The sequence below is a fragment of the Plectropomus leopardus genome, chromosome 1 (assembly GCF_026936395.1).
Source record: "Plectropomus leopardus strain MGB_pleo_1.0 chromosome 1, ASM2693639v1, whole genome shotgun sequence".
Lineage (NCBI taxonomy): Eukaryota > Metazoa > Chordata > Actinopteri > Perciformes > Serranidae > Plectropomus > Plectropomus leopardus.
In genome coordinates, this window is record NC_142176.1 from 37,299,536 (window position 1) to 37,321,586 (window position 22,051).

Below are 22,051 nucleotides of genomic sequence, written 5' to 3' on the forward strand. Positions count from 1 at the left end.
TATAGTGTTAGAATCTTCTTTATTTACATAAATGTAACTTTACATTTAACTTTACTGAACTATAACTATACTAAGACTTTATTGTACAACCCACCAGAAAGCAGCAGTGGAAACACAGATCAAATATCATGTCATTTCAAACAGGACCCATCGATTAGAAAATTCACTGTAGTTGTACTGGAGCGCCCTCTGAAGGCTTTCCCCGTCAATGACAGAGCGGGGAGAACAAGTAGATGAAAAGTCATTTAGGAAGGAACGATGAAGTAGCACTTTACCGATACGCCTTAACATACCCACTGTTTACAGCAGAGGTGACACACTCTTGCTATAACTGGATCTACACCTTCATTACATAAAAGGGGAATGTTTAAAAGATAGTAATCACAGTTAGGTGGAGCAGAGAATGTGGAAGTTTATCTCCTTGTGCATCAACGGTCACTGCTCCTCCATTCTGGGCCAGATCACTGAACAGGAGACAAAAACGCGGTGGTCCTCTAGCTTTCGTCAGCCTGGAGCATTTTCTCGATCTCTTGATCCCATTGGTCGTCTTTGTTGTCAGACTCAGACACCACCTCGTACTCCTGAAGCTCCTGCTGCAGCTCCTTCTCCCAGTCTGCGGACTCATCTGAGTGTACGAGGAAGATAACGAGCAAGGCAATTATTTATTCCACAAAAAATAAAACTCAGTGTAATCATCAAATCAACATCATCAATCAACATCTACAGTGCAAGGCTCGAAATATCACATGCATATTTGTGCTAAGGCACGTAAAATATGAGCTGTGCTCGTAATTCCCAGCTCTACATGCATCCATCTATCTATCTATTGTTCTGGAAAAAAATCACCAACAGTTACACATATGCTACCATAAGTGAACAAGTACTAATATAATTATTTTTTTAAAAAAAAGAAGTTTTCATTGTAGATTTGCTGAGAAGCTGCTCAGAATTTTTACTGTGCATTATGTAATTTCTGTTGGACCCAGCTGTGGCTGTGGTTGAAGTGCAGATAAAGAAGGACAAATACAACAAATGTTGCATATTAAAAAATGGTGCAGGTAAAAAAAAACAGTGCATGGGATTTTTAAAGTTACATGCTCTGGAACAATGTCTAGAGAAGAAAAGTATTTCAAGCCCTGAATTAGCTGATTAAGTACAGAAATGTGAGTACCTCAGAAACATGTATCTAAAGAATCAGCAGGAAGTGTTGTAAAACTAACCATCAGGAGAGGGGGTGCTCTCCTTCTTATCCAGGACCAGCTGCTCCATCTCTTTCCTCAGGTCCTCCTGGTTAATGGCCGTCGAGTCAAAAGCGTCGCTCACAAACTCAGACACTCCGGGACTTGTTGACATCTCCTCCTCCTCTTCATGTGGTGGCTGAGAGTCACACATACAACACAGAAAAAGAAATTTGACTGTACTACTCTCTTAAGTTTTTAAATGATTGTTAAAATATCAATAAGTGCATACACACCCATCTTCATTTTAGCACTCTTACCTTCTGTATGTCGCTGATGGAAACTGGAGGAGTTTTTGGTCTGACATTGTCTACGAAGAACAGAGCGCTATTAGTGACTCACAGATTTCCTTTAAAACCACAGCCCTGTTTGAGGTGATGTGCAGATGAGTGTCATTAACAACAATGAAAAGCTGAGTAATAATAAAGAGGTGGATAGTGAGAACTTAAGGCTTCTGACAACATACACAAACCTTCCTAACAACTCTTTTAACATGGTTAGCTCTGACCATATTCAATGAGCTCCACCCGCAGAGCTCACACCACAACTTCAACTCTAAATTCTTTTGCCTTCAGCTGTCTAACCAGATCTCTGCTCTCCAAAAAACTCTCCCCACAGTAAACGAAGCAGAAATCCATGAGCTGCTCTGGATACAAAACAAATGCATACAAAGCAGATTACTCTCTCTCACCACATGTTCTGTGGTAGAACATCATTATTTAAAAACTGCATGAACAAGGATAGAGAATATACTCTCCTTCAGACTTTAGACGGAGGTCTTTAAATCCATGTCTGCCGCCATTTCTTAGTGGGTTTTTTGAACTTCTCGGTCAAACTAACTACTTTTGGGACTCGAGAGTGGCTCTTTTTTTAAACCGATTTGAACAGTTGGCACACCCGTAAATGCACAAAGCTTAAGCATTTTTGGAGCACTTCTCCATGCAGAAATCACTTCCTGCCCTCCATCAGCAGTTCTTTGTGGTGACATGACATCATGTGCACACAACCTTTTGATCTTTTAGGTGGCTAAAATACATTTTGCTGCTGACCCCTATCCACGGCAGTACATAGGTTAGTTACTGTCTTTGTACTCCTGCATGCTTCTCTAAACTGGGAGGAAAGCCAACCACCATGTACTGTATGTTATCCACTGACAATGGTATGTAATTCATTCAACCCTTTTTAGATGCATGTATAGTTCTGCAAGAAGCACATATAAGTCTGGCAGTGGCTCTGGTTACTGTGAACAACAGGTGAAATGGCCTCGTGGATGAAAGTCTGACCGGTTAAGACGACGTCCTCAGGTGAAACACTGGCCCCTCTGTCCTCTCCGTCCTTCTGCTGCTGATGGGCTGCCAACGCTGTTAGCTGAGCTGACTGCTTGATCAGAGACACCCGGTAGAAATAATTCCTCCAGAAAACCTCCTCCTTTACACTGTCAAACACAAATGCAACAATTTCATAATGCTAATTTCATGGGTAACCATAACCTGTTAACACCCTTGTAGAAACAGGCATAAACACAAAAGACTACTAACTGTTTAGGAACCAGGTCAAAGCGCATGCGGTTGAGGAGCTGGTCCTCCTCCAGCATCACTGCAGCCAGAGGATACATCTGCTCCATGTCGAAGTTAAACTGAACACCAGCAGGAGGGTCTCGCAAGAAATTCCTCTTGTCCTAAAATCAGCAGCCAGAGAGCTCAGTTTGTACAAAACAGGCAAAATATTCCAGAGATAGAGAAAGACGTGTCACATTTATGTACTGTATTCTCTTACTGCTGACAGAGCGAGGATCTGTTGCTGGATTGTCTCCTCCTCATTGTAGCCGACCCAGGGAGGCACTGCTGCGTCTGGACAAACATCAGCAGCAGCACACACACACACACACACACACACACACACACACACACACACACACACCTTGCTGTGGCACAAAGTTTATAAGACAATATACACATGCACGCAGCTGGATCTGTCGTTATAATAGCAGCTTCTTGGCCGTTATATAAAGTCTTGTTTCCAACATTTTTATGTGCATTAGTCTCCATTTGCATTATTGTTAATATTGGAACTTCTCAGTTTTTGAGTCCCAGTAAAGCACTTTGAGTGGTAGTGACCTGTATATCATGTGATCTACGCATAACGTTTGATTTACTCATTGTATCTTTAGAAAATGACAGGAACAACAGGTGCTACTCTGTGCTGTATTTTTAACGGTCATCTTTATTATTTGCTCAGTGTCTCTTTAGAAATCTGTAAGGTAATATGGATGCAGAAGCTGGTGCCAGCTTGAATAAACATTGGTTTATTGACACAATCCGGGAGGACTTTAAGTAGTTATAAAAAAAATAAAATCCCCTTTAAGCTAATAAACCTGCATTATTACATTCTGTTGGATTTAGCTTTTCCACTAGAGAAGAAGTGACCACATTACTGATACTTTTCCAGTGTTTCAACGCCTAGAAATCCTCAGAAGCATTTCCCTCAACAAACCATGATGTCCAAACTATTCAGTGGAAAGGAGTTTATCCTGCAAAGCAAGAGGTCTTTCACAGACTAAAAAAGCATTGAAGATAGGGCTGATTAATAAACAACAACAACAACAACAACAACAACACCAGCAAAACTACAGAAATCATAATATGGTCAAGCGCAATATCCAAATCCAGGGAGCTGCATCTATTGATACACGTCACAGCATACCACACTTGGACATAAAGCTTTGCTGTGTGACAAAGATGCCCTAGCCTACAAATTGTATTCTCCAGATGTAAGGGAACATGACTGTTTGGACCACACCCCAGCAAATATCACATGACCATCATTTTCATGGTTTCTATGTTGCCTCAGTGTGCCTGGGTCAAACACTGAATGTAATGAGGAATGACTAATGTGATCACAACGTTTGAGGTGATTTGTAGCGTTTGTTATATGGTTTTGTTTGGTTAAGTGTTGTTTTGTATTTGTGTGAAACAGGAGATGCTTCGGGACACAAGACACTTTTTTAAAGCCACTTAAATTGTTAAATTTTAGCATTATCTGTCAAAATAATCACAAAATGATTTTTTGTGCATATAGTTTAGCCCAAAATTGAGAGAGATTACTTAAGTAATTGTTATTTTTTAATGTCAAGAATATTCTTTATTCAGTTTTACCTGATTTTTTTGCCTTCTTCTCCTGGACGAACTTCTCCTGCTCCTTTTGGAAGTCTCCAAGGAAAGTCTGCAAATACAAAAGTGCACACATTGATTAACACTAAGCAGAGGACTTTAAAACCGTTTGCAGATGCACAGCAAGTTGTACCCTGTGACAATACAAAAAAAGTGACAATGCCTGCACACCTTGTCTATGATGCCGTCGATTTTCCCCTCTTCCACAGACTTCTTGATGGTCTGAGCTGTCTCCACCATGGACTCAGATATCTTCTTGGTGGCACTGGATGCAAAACTAAAGATGTAGTCTTCAGAAGGAGTAGGAGGATGACAAGAGGGTTGACAACAGCATTATATTATGGGACTGCTGCTAAAACATTAGTACAACACCTGACACATAAATGAGAAGGCAGCTCCTCCTGCTGTCACATGTCCTCATGGTGTCAATTGACAACAAACATAAAACTTAGAGTGAAAATGTAGTTACATTATGGAAAAAAACATTTTAACAAGAACTAAAACCGTCCCTTTTAACGGGTAATTGATTTGTTAACTCAAGCAGACAGGCTAATCACACGATAGTTATGGCAGCTAATTCCTCGAGCTACTACGAAGCTATTTTGCTAATAAACTAGCTTGACGGCTAATAAAGTTATATCTCCAAAACAGCGACAATTATGTTAAATTAAAGGCAGTTTTTCTCACCACCGAGTCCTTTTCCGGGCTCGAAGTTTTCTTGGATCTCTGGTCCTTCATCCTGCTCAGCTGGCTGCTGTTTGTTTACCTCGTTTTGTGCCTCCACCACCTTCTCTTCCTGCTCCACACTCAGCTCTTCTTTGTCCTCCGACGTATTCGTGTGCGGCTGGTTCTCCAGACCCAACCACGTCCCTAAACCTTTAAACATGTTGCTTGGAACAAAATTACCGTTTAGCTAAAATGTGAGAAAAACAACGATCTGAGCAGAGTGTGATTCTTGACTTTATTCAACCAGGAAATACATCGCCTGGTTTTCTTCTTCTCTGTTTGTTTCTGTGAAATTCAAGTTCCGTGCTGCTGCCACCCAGCGGTGAAAAGGTGGCACAATGCCTTCAAGTGTTCTCAGGGTGCAACGCCGAGTGTAGATTTACAGCTCTCATAAATGCGATATTTTAAGGGACTGTTCTTTATTATTTATATTTATTTATCAGAGGAGGGAGTGACTGGGGTGTGACTTTTTTTTTTACCCTTCCAAAACTACGTTTTTTCCCTTGAACCTCCCTGAGTGACTTGGGAAAATGCATGACCCTCCCTCTACCATGAATTGTTGTTAGATTTTAAAAATGTATCCGCTGATGTTTGAAAGTTAAAAGTTGAAGATGAAATCATAAAGTCAAAAAAGCCCTTGTTTTTCACTATTGTCGTGCATGCCGGTTAGTTAGTGCAAACAGTTTATTTCTGCGAAATTTTAAATGAGTAATATAAAATACAATAATTCTGATGAAATATCATAATTTTGAGCTAAGATTTATGCTACGAGGGTCTTATGTTTTTTTTCTCTTTTTTTTCCTGATGAAAGCTTCTCATATAATGAGTTCAAGGACCAATACAAATTTGAGAAAAAATTATTTCTGTTTTTTACAGTGTCTGGCTATGTCAAACAGTATGATTTTGATTATAAAAATTGTAAGTAAAATAAATTAATTACAAAATACAACCAAGTTATATGCCCCTCTCCTAAGCCAAAATAGAAATAAAATTTAAAAAAACATGAGACTCTCCTCAGTGTTTAGAAAAAAAATTAACCACCCCCTCCCCTTTCATAGAAGACAAACAGTCCCTAACAAAAAAACACTGCAGCTAATAAAGTTTGCTGCCTTCAGCTCCTGTGTCCCTACTTTGGTGATACTGTAAGAAATGTATACATTGTGGCAATTTTATTACAGAATTTTTCAGTATGGCAAAGCCACGTTTATGTTTAAATGTAAGAAATTGAGAAAAATAAGAAAATGTAAGGTAGTATAACACATCAAGTTATATTTTCATACGGGACATAATAGGAACTAACGATGCAGCTCTATTTGTTACAGTAGTTGCGGCACTTCACCAGCAGGTGGCGGTAGTGAGCCCAAAACAGGTTCACATCTTGGCAATAAGAAGGCGAGCAGGAAGACAGACCGGCGGACTGTCAGTGACAAGCAGAGGTGAGTTTGTCGTTGATCACAATTTCACTTAATGTAATGTATTTAATGTCTCTTAAACAGGGGTACAATGTAGTGCAGTAACCGCTATAATCGCTGCAGGACTCCACTGAGACTAAATTGTTGGATCAGAGTTCTAATAGAGGATTAGCCGGGCTGCTAACCGTTTTCTTGTAAGGAGACGTGGATTGACCAGACCTCATATAAAAAATTGCAATTTAATAAGTAATAAGTGTAAACTCAGCGTTTATAGAATAAAAAAAAAGTTAAAAATGTCTCAAAATTGATGAAGATTTCATGGCACAATCGGCTTATAAGAAATATCGATTTATTGAGATATAGCGGTCGGTTGGTACACTTTATTGTCGTCAGTCATGGTTTGTGCTGATAAAAGATAAGCTGGCTGAGTAACACAGAACAGCTACAAGTAGATAATCGTAACCCTGATGTCACGGCTAGACCCAGCAAACATACGGAAAACGACTTAATCAAACGACAACATTTTTTATTACAGCAATTACAGCAATGCTTTGTGCAATTATTCAACTGAGCAGTATTTTTCCAGTAACTTAATTTATTCTTACCAGCACGACTCATATTGTATATGTTTCTTATTCATATTTCTACATATTTTACACTGTTAACAGCTGCTTCCTCACTCCAGGTCTTGTTGTATATTTTTTTTATATGAAACAATGCTTTTTTTTCAGGTGAAAAATGAAGAAGACTCTGATGGTGTTTGATTTTGACCACACTGTGGTCGATGACAACAGTGACACTTGGGTTTTTAGGTAAGGAATACATTGACTGAATCAATTAATTAGTAAAGTCTTGAATACATTCAATTACAAAATGCAAGTTGGCTATATGTATTCTGTATTTTCAATTTTGTTCTTTGTATTTGCATCTCTTCTTCTGTTTCATGTAAGCATCTTTTGTATTGTGTATTCTTTATTTTGTATTTGTTTTCTTTTTGCATTTCATGTAAGGTGTCTTTGAGTTCTTACTCCCTATCTATTATTATTAATATTATTATAATTAATAATAATAATAATAATAATGACAATAATAATAAGAATAATAATAATAATAATGACAATTGTTGTAACAATAATAATAATACCTTTTTTTATTGCTGAAAAATGTTTTAAAGGTCTATAGGAGTGCTCTAAAAAGAGTGTCAGGATCACTTTACACTAGAGAATTACAGACAAAATATAATTTTTTTATATTTTAATAATAAACAATATGCTTGTCTTTTGTGTTTGTTTTTTTTTACTGTGGGTCTTTTTTGGGTTCCTCTCCTCCCAGATGCCTTCCAGATCAGACTCTTCCTGACTCTGTAAAGAACACCTACACCAAAGGCCACTGGACTGAGTTCATGAGCAGAGTGATGAAATACATAGGTGAGAGTTTATGATCCCGTCTGTGGGCCTCTCAGTAATTTGCACATTCATTGAGCTGATCTAAATATTTGTACACTAACATTTTATTGCTACCTCAACTTGCCTATTCTTCTCTTTTTTTTTTCAAAATCTGTCCATCCAGGAGACCAGCAGGTCAGCCCTGACAGGGTCCGCAGCGTGCTGGAGACCATTCCCTTCACACCTGGAATGACAGACCTGCTGACGTTCATATCAGAGCACAAAAACACCACCGACTGCATCGTCATCTCTGACGCCAACACCATGTTCATAGGGTGGATCCTCCACGCCTCTGGATTGCAAGCAGCTGTCGATCAGGTTTTCAGCAACCCGGCTGAGGTCAATGACCTCGGGTACATGGAGTTGCAGCACCACCACTCTCACGACTGCAAACGATGCGCCGCCAACCTCTGTAAGAGAAAAGTCCTGGAGCAGTACCTCTCAGAGCAGTCTGACAGAGGTGTGGAGTACGAGCGGGTATTTTACGCGGGGGACGGTGGGAACGATCTCTGCCCTGCTTTATGTCTGAGAGGGCATGATGTTGTGATGCCCAGGAGGGGGTACGCTCTTGAGAAGCTGCTGGCTAAACTCCAAAACCAGCAGAATAATGCTTCTCTCAGAGCTAAAGTCATTGTCTGGGACAGTGGCACTGACATCCTCGAGGAACTGAAAGCAAGTATACAGTTGTAGCCAGGGCCATGAATTAACAACACTTGATCAACCTCTGAAAATTGCACGGATGGAAAATATTGATTGTTCTTTCAAGGGGACATGCTGCTCCTTGCAGATGTTTAAATTTTTAAATTATAGTATTTATAATTTCTTTAAGTACAATTTTGCTGGGAAAATAATTTTAATTTTAGGTACAAATCCTTGAAAATTGGTGATTTGTCTGCAGAAAATTTGACCTTTTCGTTTGAAAACAGTACACTCAAACAAGGTTGGACTCAGAGGCATCAGTGCTCAGTTAAGATACAAATAAAATTCAAAAACAGTGTTTACATTGAAGGGATCAAGGTTTACAGAAAAGGCCCTGCTGGTGACTGGCAAAGCAGTTTACCTTATAATGATCACTGCTGCTGTCAAAGTAATCTCTTATTAATAGCATCTGCCAGCCACATTGAAATGCAATATTTTAATCACCCCACAAGTTATGACTTAATGTCTTTGCAATATGTTTAGAAATAAGAGTTTATAATGCATGAAGCATTTGCAGAGCACTTCAGCTTAAAAAAAAAAAAAAAAAATCCCACTATAAAACAAACACATACGTTTTATGACTTTACCAGGGCTCAAGGTTGTTTTTGAGGGGCAAATGGGGCAGAAATCTACTTGCCCAAAGTACATTTTTACTTGCCCCTGCATTTTTGTAAATGTATTAGAGTTTGTAGTCATGAAATTAGGGGAAATGAACATGCCTTTGAAAAAAAAAAAAAACTATCGATCTTACTGTCAAACTCTCAAGCTCATGAACTTAATGCTGCCTTCAAATGCTCCTCTGAAATGTTGTACTTCCTAATTGTGCATTTGAAATTCCAACACACACGCATTCAAGTGCTCTGGTCAAAAAAAAAGCAGCAAACATGGACGCTAGACGTAAAAAAAACCCTTTTTTTTTGTGGCTGATGTTTTACCAAAAAGCAAGAAGCACAGAGCTCCTTTGTGCTCAGCGGCAGAACAAAGCACATAGTTTGCTTGCTTGCTACAGCTAATAGATGCATAAAATGTGCAGTTACTGAAGGAAATGATAGCTACTGGGAACAAAATATATCATTTTTTACCTTCAATTGTTGACGCTGTTTCCATGCCTTTCGGCATTTCTTCTGCCCTGAAACGTCACGCAAACATCACAACTCGGCAACTCGGGTATCACTGAAATTTGACATATAATGACAACGTTGGAGGGCCGTTCATGCCCTCGTAACTCGTAAATACAATAATTCTGAGGAACAGGTTAAAGCAGCATCAGCCCTTTTTACACAGAAATCGCACTATAGAGCTGCTACAAAGTCCCGTCTTTATGCCTCTGCATTTTTACACAGAACCAAACGATGGCTGCATCGTGCCGCTCCAGTGTGTGATTTTAAATTGCATCAGAAGAAGTGTGACAGGCGTCATGTTTAACACAATGGCATCTGCCTCTGGTGCTGCTGTTTTCAAATAGAACTCGTGAGCTCGCAGTTACGACATGAGAAGCCGTGTACACGACATGTTTGGCGTTCAAGTGGTTAAGTCGTGAGAGCATTGCTGCTAGAAACAACATCGTGGATGCTAGTTTTAGTGTCTAGGGGCCACTGAGACCAAGGATTTAGCAAGCTAGTGAGTGAGTCACGTAATGCAGGTAATGCAAAGTCATAGTGGCATAGAAAAAAGACGTGGCTGTGGGGAATGTCAACATTTTCTTAAGACATGAAATAATGAGTAACAACTCTACAACTAAAATTACAAAGTATTAACTTACCATCCACCATATAAATTAGTGTACACTTTTCCTGAAAAGTCGTCGGCTAACACTACAACACAACATGCTTTTAAAAGAAATCAAGCCAGTTTGCTCAGGTTCCAAGGGGTTAACTTTACTTAGCTGTATGCTATTCAAAGTCAGTGTTAGGGGGATATATCGGCAAAATTTAAATATATAACAAGTATATTTCCTGAAGTGCATAATCCCCTGAAAATAAGAAGTTTCTATAGTTGCCCAAAATACAAAAAAACAAACACTGGCTCTAGAAGGGGGCATTCACTTTTTCCACATTAGCCACTGTAGTGAAAAGCTTCTCTGCGCCATGAGCTTTGGAAAAACACAGATTTTTTGAAAAGCAGTTATTCAGTGCTTTTACTTAAATCTCCTGGTTTGTTTCTTTTAGAGATGAAGGGACCTCCGTGGATAATTTGGCTTCCAGTAAAAACCTCTTGAACAATGAACACTGCAGAAATTCTAACCGGGAGAGGTTTTAGCCGGTTGCAATCTGCAACCCTTATTGCAAGATGCCACTATATCCCCCCAAATCTGACACACTGGCATTTCCATTGCAGCAGTCTTTGATTTTAAGAGTAGGAGAAAACACACAAACTAAGCAATTTACTTGTAGTAGGATTTTTTTGGGTATATATTTTGCTTTTTATACAGTTTATCTAATACGTGCTGCTCTGCGGCTGCAAACATCTCTGCCCTTTGGTGATTTTGACTGTTTCACATTTGGTGGTTGGTGGTTTGTAGTCATACAGGTTTGGATGAACCTGATCATGTTTTCTCTAAGTTGGCTTCTTTAAGTAGCATAAACCTCAGCTAATGGTAAGCTAAATGAATGGAGGTCTGGATCTTTTTTAAAACCATCCAGGTTTACTGAGTTATACGGATAACTTTTCTGCATATCCAGAACCAGAAAAGTAGTTAGAGTACGTGTTTCCAACTTAAATGTAACTGGAAACACATGTATTACGAGATTGTGGTTGACACTGTGGAATGTTATGTGTTAATTTGTAATCTTGCTCTGATGATGCAATAAAACCAGAGACCTCTTGGATCCATTTTTTCTTTGTATACCTTTCACTGAGTGACCAGAAAACTGCACTGCAGTCAAACAGCACTCTAACAGTCCAGTACTTATGGCATTATGAAATTGTAGTGGTGTGGGATTGTGTTATATTATTTTTTGTTTTGTTTTTAAATTTTGGATTTTTACTTGACTTCATAAAAGGAAGTTGGTGGGAACTTGCTGTATATGATGTTGACCAATTCAGTTTTGATTAAACATTTGCTCAAGGCATTTAAACAAAGTTTTGTGTTGGAGTTTGTTATATTCCAAATTCTGTCTATTGACATAAAGATTTTCATTTTTATTGTAAATGCATATCAGTTCCAAATATCGGTCGCAAACTAAAAAAACTCAAACTATTTCAAAAAAGAAAAGTTTTGCGTTTAAATTTTTGTTCAGTATCCAGTCAGTGTCAAAATGCTCTAAATTCACTTTACTCCTCCTACCAGATGATGTTTGTAATCATCAAAGTCTGTAACTAACAGTACGAGCTCATATTTGATAATGTATCAATTCACATTTTCCATTATCACATTTTCATTTGAAGACAAAAAAAATCTTTTTTTTTTCCCTAAGATTTTTATTTTTTTGTCAAATACACTATCAATGCTGTTAATTCTGTAGGCATCAGTCATAAAACAAAATATTAAATAAATTAATATTTTGACCAGATGATAGTACTAGATGAATCAATAAGGCATCACCAAAGAGATTATGATTAATTCTGAGGGGAACATGAATGTGTGTCCCAAATTTCAGGGCAATCTATTCAGTCGTTGAAAACATGTCACTCAAAACCAAAACTGTCCAAACAAATGTCAATCAAACCAAAACCAAAACATTGTGGTAGCTCAGGGGATCATCAAAGGTCATTTGGATTCATCCTCTGGGAACCATGACTGTCTGTACAAAACTTTATACCAATCCATCTGATAGGTGTTGAAATGTTTCTCCAGTTAAGATTTTGACCTGCTGGCAGTACAGAGGAAGGTTCAGGGTATCACCAAAGTGGGTTTCATCCTCTTGGAATGATGAGAGACGTAAAATACATAAAAACTTAGTTAACAGTTATTGGTGCGTCATCCTTTTCTTTGGTTATATCCTCAGTGATGTTCTGTAGTATGCTGTTTCCACCCAAACTTCAACCTAACTGAAGAACTGATGTATCCTCTCTTCTCCGATACATCCTGTGAAGATGCAGAGATATTCCTTCCCAAGACTAACAGAAAAAAAAAGCATCACTGGATTGGCACAAATGGGGAGGGATTTAAAGATGGATTTGGAGAGGGATGCAGGCCAACAACTCCCAGAGACAGCTCTTCCCTAAGATCTAACCTGGTGTTATGATCCAAGACTCAGCAGGCTTTGTTTACTTTCTGAATTCGGTCTTCAGTGGGAAGAAGCTTTAGATGAGGCTGGCTGTATTAAAGGAAAATGCTTGGTTACATAAGTAACAGCCAGGCAGTGAGGCTGTCAAACTGGGATACAACTCCTGGAAGTTTGGACAAGTTTACTCTGAAAGTGTGGTGTTCAGGAGAAAGAGACGGCTTGGAAACAGCTGGTGTCCAGAGACCAGCGATTGGTGTCCAGAGATTTAACTCCATTATGAACTGTCGCGTTTATGCCATGGATAGTCTAATACAGTGCTGTCTTTGGATAAACCTCCTCTTTGTGTATACAACATATTATAGCATAAATAGAAATGTAAAATAACACAAATCAGGTCTATGAGTCTGCTTATAGCCCCTATAGACCAGCATGCTTTGCAGCAATAAGACATGTTATGTTTCTGCAGGCATTTTTTAGCCTCCATAATAATCTCATTTCAAATTCGGCTGACAGCAGACTGTAAAATATCTGCATGCGATCCTGGTTACCAGCTGCAGAAGTGTTGCAATAGGTGGTATTGTTTTCACCTTGTGAGTCTGTGTGTGTGTGTGTGTGTGTGTGTGTGTGTGTGTGTGTGTGTGTGTGTGTCATCATGGTAAAATGTAGTCCTGGTTACCCCTATTAGCACGAACTGCCACAGAGCCTGCTTTTAGGAAGTTTGCAGGTGGTAACTTGTCTGTCTGTGGACGGTTTTACCAACCCAATAGCGTCACAACTGCGAGGTAGTGGCGGGAAGGTGGGTGCTGACGGTGCTGCAACAACTCCTATTGACAAGGGTTAGAACAGCACAGTCTATTTTACCATGACTAATGATAAATCTGAACCTTTGTTTAAAATTTTTAACACTATGTCGAGGTGCCTGAGAAAAAATATATGAAAGAAGATGTTTAAAAAGTGCAAGGGTTAGGGTCAGGTCATGGGCTAGATAAATTTCAGGAAAGATTCACGGTAGCAGCAACTAATCAATAGCATAGACAGGTTGAACAGACTGAGAAAGACCGGAAAAAAAGCCAAGAATGTTTTGGATCTGTTTTGTAGATCCATAAAAAATGTTGATGCAAGGTACTTCCTGTTGAAGCATAGCCAGTGGGATAGATTTTATAGCAGCTAATGAGGGTGCAAATGACCAGCAGATGTATACTTATGAAATGCCCAAGGGGAAGTGAGTCGCTTCAGGGAACAGACAACTGAATGTCCGATACTTCAAAAAGAAATATGAGGAGACATTTTGGTATATGCAGTCCAGAAACAAATTGTGTCTAGGGCAATTTATACTGTACAAAAGCCCTGAGCGAAAATACTTTCCCTTGCGCATGAACAATCATGCAAGATGCCGTCATGAAAACTTCACAGGTGTGCAGTTGAAATAAAAATGAGTTTGACGATTTGTGTGGTCCGAACAACAGGGTTAGAATTAGGGTTGAAGGAAGTACAGAAGAGGTCACTGGACCCTTTAGAGGGCTGGGTCTGGCCCACAGGCTGTATATTTGACCCCCCTGTAAGACAGAAACACATCGCCAAATTAAAAGCCATGTAACTTAAAAATAGCTCTTATATCTGATAGGATTATTTCAGAATGAGAAATCAATTAAAATGCTCACTTTGCACACTTTTTCTTCAGTAGGTGTAAGTCAGTGTTACTGCCATTAACATCTATGGTCCATGTTAATCATGTATGTTATGGCTGTCATCTACATGCATTTATGTATCATGCTAAAAATATGGTTTTGCTGTGGAAAACTTTTTTTCTCATTTTACTCAATAATTCATTATACCACGCAAGTTCATTATCAAGGGGAAACACATAAAGCCGACAGTTTGCAAAGCTTAAACTCAGAGGCAGTAAAATAATTGTGTGTCAAATGGGCTTGCCTAAAATACTATTAATGATTTTCCAACATGTTTATAATATTAGCAAAAGCTGTTTGAGCGGAAACCAGATCTATAGGAGAAACACAGCACCATCATTTAACACCACATATGATGCATGTTTATGTATTATATCCCCATAACACCATTTATTATGCATGAAATGTTGATAAATATTTAAAAGAGCAATCCTTGATTTCGGCAGGCATCTTACTCATTTGCACACAAAACTGAAGAATAGGGTTAGAGATCTCGAGGACATTACAAGAATTTACATCCCATTACACTTTTTTCCAAAACCCAGCATCTTTTCAATCTAGTTTACATGCATTACAAATGGTTGAAATAGCTTTGTTTAAAAGAAACTGACTCCAAACCATCTCCAAACCTATGGCTAATATGTGACATGTGTCAAACTTTGCACTTCCACAAACAGACAAATACAGCTGCGTCACCAGGATGACCCCAGGACCTCTAGGTGTATGATTTCCGCGATGGGAGCCACCCTGAAAAGCTGCTGGATGTCGTGTGCACTCCGCTCATACTTCAGGGTCATGTTCACTGCTGACATGAGGGAGAGGACCAGTATCCTCGTCAGGTATGCACAAGTATATCAGCGAAATGAAGAAGGAGGGGTCAGTGTGGATGGATTGTGTCAGCTGAGGACACTGAAGAGCTCAGATTCGATGCCCCACTGCCATCTGCAGGAAATCAGCACTGACTCAGCTGTGGATCTGTATAAACCTAATAAAAGACCACACATGTGTCCGCCTTGTCTCATGATTGTTTAAGCAATACTAAATATTGAAGAACGGCACTCTTGAATGTAAATTTGTCTGGATGACTGACTCACTTAGGGCAATGTCAAATGTATTAACATGAAATATGAAAACACAACATGCTTTGGTGTTTGCTGGCTCAATAATCCGCCAGCCCAAGAAAGATTGTAGTGGAGGAGCTCGGGCCGTTACAAACTCACAGCAACATACTATGGATGTTGAGGGGGAGAACGGCCCTCTTAGTCAACATGCGACTGTAAACTCCATGAAACTAAGTTGGTCAGATAGTTATGTTTTATGGTAACGCTGGTCTGCCTCATGTCTCCATGAAAGAAGTCTCTGAGGGATGGTGCATGAGGGCATTATAAAGGTTTGGATTTCCTGGGGCCCCTCAGCAAAAACAAAAAAGTGTACACTTAGGGTTGATAGCAGCCACTCTAGACAATTATTTAAATTCCAGCAGCATCCCAGAAGCTGATAAAAATACATAGCTCATATAATTTATGTGAAATATAGATGCAATGTAATAATGAGGAAGAATATATTTTCAGTAGTTAAAACACAGCCACAAACAGTGGTGGTAGAAGAATGCAGTTCCTTTACTTAAGTACAAGTAGTAATACCACAGTGTGAAACACTGTCACAAGTTTAGGTCCTGCAGATAAAATGCTACTTAAGTAACAGTACATAACTATAATTAGGAAACCGTACTTAAAGTATCAAAAGCAGGGCTGTCTGCTTTAACACATTAATTGCAATGCCATTAAGGTCAATAATGTGTGTGTTTTTTTTTTTTAAATTGCGTTAACTGCTGGTCATTTTCCTTTTTTAAAGAGGCTGTACCAGGCTAAAATAAAACAGGGGATTCATTCATCCTGTACAATGCCTAACTTACTGAATAATAACACCATAGAAACATATGGAGTGTGGAATTTATCTACAGATGCTTTTGTTAAAAATGAGACTAAACCTTTTTATGGATGTCAGTTTTTGAGCCACCACGAAGGCCATATGTGGCCTGGGCTCGTTGTTCTTAGCAGAGCTGATTTCCATAAAACTTGCGGCCCCTACCAGTCGGTTGAGAGAAGTAAGGGGTCACCAGTTACTGACGGTATAAAACAGTCAATAAAACAGTTTTTTGCAACAATTGTGAATCACTGCAACCATAAAAGCTCCTTGAGTATACATTTTTTAAATGTGCACACAAAATGTTAGGCTGACTGGTTCAGTAGTTTGTGAGATTACCTTGTTAGAAGACATAGTGCAAGGCAATGGTTTACTGATTTAAAGAGGTGGTCATTCAAGTGGACACCCTTGGTTTATGTTCTGTGTTGCTCATATCTGCAGATATCCTCTGAGCTGTAATAGCCTTTCATTAAACACTGAAGCCAGCTCCATGACCTCTGACCTGCCTGTAAGAGAGGAGGCAGGGGAGAAGCAAGAAAAGATTCCATCAGAGATTAATAAATTATCACAAAATCCTCTGTAACATGTGTAATCAGGGTTGTGTGTTCTGTGTGACCAGATGGTAATTGTTAAGAGGGGAGCTGGCCCATGAAAAGAGAAGGCTGCAAGTAACCACTGTTTTCTTCCATATTGTCCCCCACAAAGGAAATTAGTGTAACAAATGTGTGTGAACTTCTCCTTAATGGATTTCAGCAGCACTTGGGGGAAATAGTTCTTAAAACTTTCAAAGGTTTTAGAAGATATTGGCACATTTTTCATGTGCTGTTATAGTAATATTTACAAACTGACCACTTTCAGAATTCCTGCATGACTTCCTATTGTCTGCGTCAAAACAAGATAATACTTACTTAGCTTGCCCTCACTCTCTTCCCGGTATGAAGTGTGGATAGTGCCACCTGTAACTTACTAAAGGCAATTTTTAATTAAGTGTACATATGTCATTAATAAGTAAGCCGTTTCCTGTGTCCTTACATTTCTCTCAGTTTACAGATTATTAGGATTATTAGGGGCATTTACAGATAAAAATACTGCAGAACCTTATCCAAAATATTGTATTGCACTGCATGATGTAAATTTAAGTATATCAGAATGCAAGTCGAAAGTGTACACTGTATCATGTCACCAACAACAACATTATTCAATTGTGCAGACATGACTTTAACCCCCTTAACATCACAGTCTGTCATTTCTGGTACAGGTAGCTAAATTGCAGGTAGAAGACTTTGGCCTATAGGTACTGGAGATGGTGAATGGACTGCACTTATATAGTATAGAGCTGTTCTACATTAAAAGCTTTACAACTGACCTCTCATTCACTCATTACCTCATAGTGGAGGGCTGCTCTACCTCCCGAGCTACAGTTATCTAACTTTAAAGTCCATTTTGTGTATATATGCTGGATGAATCAATTTTCCACATCATATTTCTTTGATGACTGACTAAACCCTCCCTGAAAATCATGTATTTTTTGACCTTCAGTGGTTTAACTTTTCACCTTGCTGTAGTGAAGTAATGATGTACTCCAGGAACCTGTGACATCATCATCATAATGCTAACCATCCATGGCAGCATGTGCGTTTGTTGACATTTCAGCATTGGCTGCCATGTGCTAACCATGTGCAGTGTAATTCCACGTGTACTGGTGCTGACATCCTGGTAGCGGCACCACGGAACGTCAAAAGCAGATTCAGAAGGATACTTAGAGCGTAATATGTAGACACGGTAGTCCACTGCAAAGCAACAACATGTGATGACTTGGGATGAGAACTTGTTGGTCATGCTGGTCAGAGAGGTAAAATAGGCTTGAAACTTTCAACCAGAGAGGGCAGCAAAACACTGTTTTTCAGCCTGGTGTTAATTTGGTCTTTAACTAAAACATATTTTAATTACGAATATTGTTAGAAGTGGCTTGCCAGGGGAGATGCACACCAAACTTAGCAACAACAAACTGAAATTTCTTACTGTGAGTCACAATGATTAGTACAATGAGGTGTTAAAGTCAGGGTCAGTGGAATATCAGAGTGCATCAATGCAACACAACAGAGTAACAATCAATGGTTGGTGAAGGGACCGACACACAAGATACAAAACTATCTTTAGACTTTTCTGCATTACTAGAGATAGACAGAAAAGACGGGGGATAGAGGGCAGTATCTGCTGTTTAACCACCAGCAACTTCTTTCCCCAGGGTGTGAGACTCCTCAGCTCCTCCTTTGACGTCAAAAAGACATAGCAGGATTTAGGGGCAACTTTAATTTCATTTCTTCTTAAACCACGTTTAAGAAAAATGACAAAAAACAATCTAACTTGTACCTTGTACCTTATATGCAACCAAAGGGCCCAGGCCACATTGGTAAGATCTTGGCCTTAATGGTACAGTGATTTATATTAGTTGTTAGTCTGTAAGACTAACACTTGTATAACCAGTGATTAAAGGTAACTGAATACATTTTGTTATCACTGTTACCATCGGTCATGTGATTTATAGTAACAATGCATTTATAAACAAGAGTTGTCTAAAAAAGTTTAAGCAAATATCTTGGATATGCAAAGGTGGCAGACTTCAGCACCGGACAGCGCCCATGCAGCCACAATTAATTACAACACAGTACATCAAATGCAGCGACAACAGGTAGCTCACTTATTCCATAACCTAAAACTGTAAAGTGGCGAAAATGTTTTGGATGGAAAAACGTTTCTTCTCTTGATCAGAAAATAGTACATTGCTCACATAATGTGACCCGACATGCATGAGCACACACCAGCCCCCCCACCCTCCAACCACACACCCACATTATTTTACACAGTCAGGCAGTGAGGAAAGGCTACGCTCCTCCATAGCTTGGTAATTCACACTTCATAACTCTCCTCCAAAGCTGCCAGTGGTGGAAGAGGAGATCATACCAGCCTTAGTAGACTGCATCTTCTCCTCCAGACGCACCCTAACCAAGCTGAATGTGGAGAGTTTGCTGAGGGCTGCTGACCTGCTGCAGTTCAGAGCAATAAAGAAGGCCTGTGAGGCCTTCATTTGTCTGCTGGATGCCTCGGTATGCTGGCATTCTCCCAGCTCCACGCATGCCTTTCCCTGGAGAAAGAAGCCCGCAGGCTGCTAGCTGGCAGCTCAGAGATCAGTTCTTTCTTTTTAGTGAAATGTTTTTTTGCAGTGTAGTTGAATTTTAGTGAAAGTAGAAGACAAAGTTTTTTTGAATAGTAGTTTTTGCTCTCCATGTCATTGAGCATTTTCCACTGTGCAGTGAAAGTCAGTCTTAAGATTACGGCTCTTTGGAGAAACTGTACAAAACATCAGCGCAGACAAAAAGTCTTCTTTCTAATTGCTAGAAAGTCAAAAGTAAATTGACCACAATAATATAGAGAAAATTATCCTATCTGTTTTTACAGGTGTAGGGAACACCTCTGTGACTATCTCGGGGAATAAAATCTATGTAGCAGGTGATACATAGTAACAAGGTGATAGTCAACCAGCGGTGTATCCTAACCACTTTTCCCCCATCCAGGTACTTGTGATTTCAGATTAAATTATAAAATAAACAACTCCTCACAAGCACTAAAGAAATCTCAACTGCTCTTGATTGTACCTGAACAAAAACACAAAGCCCCAGCATTTGCTGTTTCCCGTTTATTATAATAAATCTGTACTTGCATAAAAATGCTTGTATTGAAAGCCAGTTAGCATCATGTCACCGCTCCCTGCAGAGTAAGGGATGTGCCTGATGTCTTTAAACAGCAGCCTGTACCTGGTAGGGGGCCGGACCACCATCACCGAATGCTGTGACCTAGACAAAGAAGAATGGATCTTGCTTGCCAGAGTAAAGAAGAGGAGGATAGAGAGTGGGGCAGTGGCCATACTGGGCTGTGCGTACGGCACTGGGGGCTACTCCTGCTCTAAAGGGACCTAACTACCTGCAGAGTCTGGAGAAATATGACCTCACACAGATACATTGAACATATTTGGCAGTCTGACTGAAGCGGCACATTTGCATAGCTGTCTGTTTTTATAATCACACATAGTGTAGAAAGGCGAGCCAAAGATAATGCATCATACCCTCCTACTGGAACGATTGTAGTGCCAGTAGGTTTAATAGCTCCCAGTCTGACAGTCATGTACCAGCTGGTTTGAGTTTTATTGTATTATATGAAGTTCTCCCAGGGTGTGTATCCTGAACTGCCCCCTCCGGACCAGCAGGGAAAACAAGAAACCAAATTGGAGAGGGAATTTTTAATGCTCATGAACGCATCATTTTCTCTGGAGTTTTAAAAATAAGGAAAAGAAAGTTGAAATTTGGGAAATGTGTGTATTTACTTTATAATATAATATATGATATAAAATCCTTTAATCAGCACCTCTAAAGCTCTATAACTAGCACTGGAACTCACCCTTACTGCTAAAATATCCCAGATATGGGTGCTGCCATCTTGCACTGGTAACATCATTTGGAGTCAGTAGCGATCTCTGGTGTACAGAATTCCCACTGTCCGACAGATCGTGAGTAGCACCAGCATTAGCAAGCAAACCGATTGGCACATATAACTCTAAACCTTGATGTGAAACCTTTTTATAGAATCAAATAACCAATTAAAACTTAACTTTTATAAAAAAAAAGGAGAACACTTGAACATAAATCAGCATGATAAGAACTACCTTAAATGACAGAATCAGTCTTTGGAAAAAAAATGATTTGACATGTACTTGTACTGGTTTTTCAGTTTGGCCCATTAACTAGGGGACAGATTTATGTCCTATATGTATATACTGCAGCCATCCAGGAGGGGGGCATCAAAATGTTTCCCAAAGTCTCAAACAATTCCTTTAGAGGTCTAGTATGAAGGATTGAGTGGCATCCAGCAGTAAGGTTGCAAAACTTAAACTTATTATGTTTGTCAAATATTCAGGAGAACCATGGTGGCCAATGTGAAAACATGAAAACGCAAAAACAACAATTAGACCTATTTAGAGGCAATGTTTGGTTTGTCTGTTTTGGGCTTCTGTAGAGGAACACGGTGGAGTCTGTGGAAGAGGTAGATCATGAATAACAGAACTGGATACAACATTCAAGGCGGGACCCCATTCATTCCTAAGAAAGTTGCTTAATGAAACCAAAAACGCTATATTTCTGCAATATAAAATTACCTCGTTGACCAAGCGCTGTTTCTGCATCATTTGGCCCATAAAACAGCTCACAAGAAACTTTGCTGGCCGGGATGGCTATTTCTGGTTTAGTGCTCCGCTTAATTGAATGAGGATAAAAAGATTTGATCTTCTGGCTCGTCTCAACTTTCCAAATGTTGTTACACAGAATAGATTAAATTGCGATATTGAAATGAGTCATTTTGCAGGGGTTGTGGCACTTAAAACAATTTATCCATGCTGTTACAGACATCGCTTTCCCAATGTAAATCTATAAGATAATGTCTTTTTGGGCTCAATAGCATCAAGTGACAAACCCTGGAGTTGTAAATCCACAGTTTGGCCACTAGGAAATTTGGCTTTAAAGCTCTG

At 39.3% G+C, this 22,051-nt stretch overlaps 2 protein-coding genes and 1 pseudogene across 2 annotated transcripts; 2 read left to right on the plus strand and 1 right to left on the minus strand.

Annotated features, from left to right (window-relative positions):
- On the minus strand, positions 1–5,417 carry LOC121941529 (synapse-associated protein 1-like). Its single transcript, XM_042484343.2, has 9 exons — positions 5,096–5,417; positions 4,580–4,698; positions 4,394–4,460; positions 3,015–3,088; positions 2,777–2,916; positions 2,522–2,673; positions 1,499–1,548; positions 1,221–1,377; positions 1–625 (listed from the first exon to the last, which is right to left on the minus strand). The coding sequence occupies exons 1-9, from the start codon at positions 5,292–5,294 to the stop codon at positions 495–497; spliced, it is 1,089 nt and encodes a 362-aa protein (XP_042340277.1). The 5' UTR covers positions 5,295–5,417; the 3' UTR covers positions 1–494.
- Positions 5,418–6,487: 1,070 nt separating this feature from the next.
- phospho2 (phosphatase, orphan 2) lies at positions 6,488–11,771 on the plus strand. The gene is made up of 4 exons (XM_042484354.2): positions 6,488–6,570; positions 7,278–7,358; positions 7,879–7,973; positions 8,116–11,771. The coding sequence occupies exons 2-4, from the start codon at positions 7,285–7,287 to the stop codon at positions 8,679–8,681; spliced, it is 735 nt and encodes a 244-aa protein (XP_042340288.1). The 5' UTR covers positions 6,488–6,570; positions 7,278–7,284; the 3' UTR covers positions 8,682–11,771.
- Positions 11,772–14,242: 2,471 nt separating this feature from the next.
- On the plus strand, positions 14,243–20,552 carry LOC148190463 (uncharacterized; annotated as a pseudogene).
- The last annotated feature ends 1,499 nt before the right edge of the window (positions 20,553–22,051 follow it).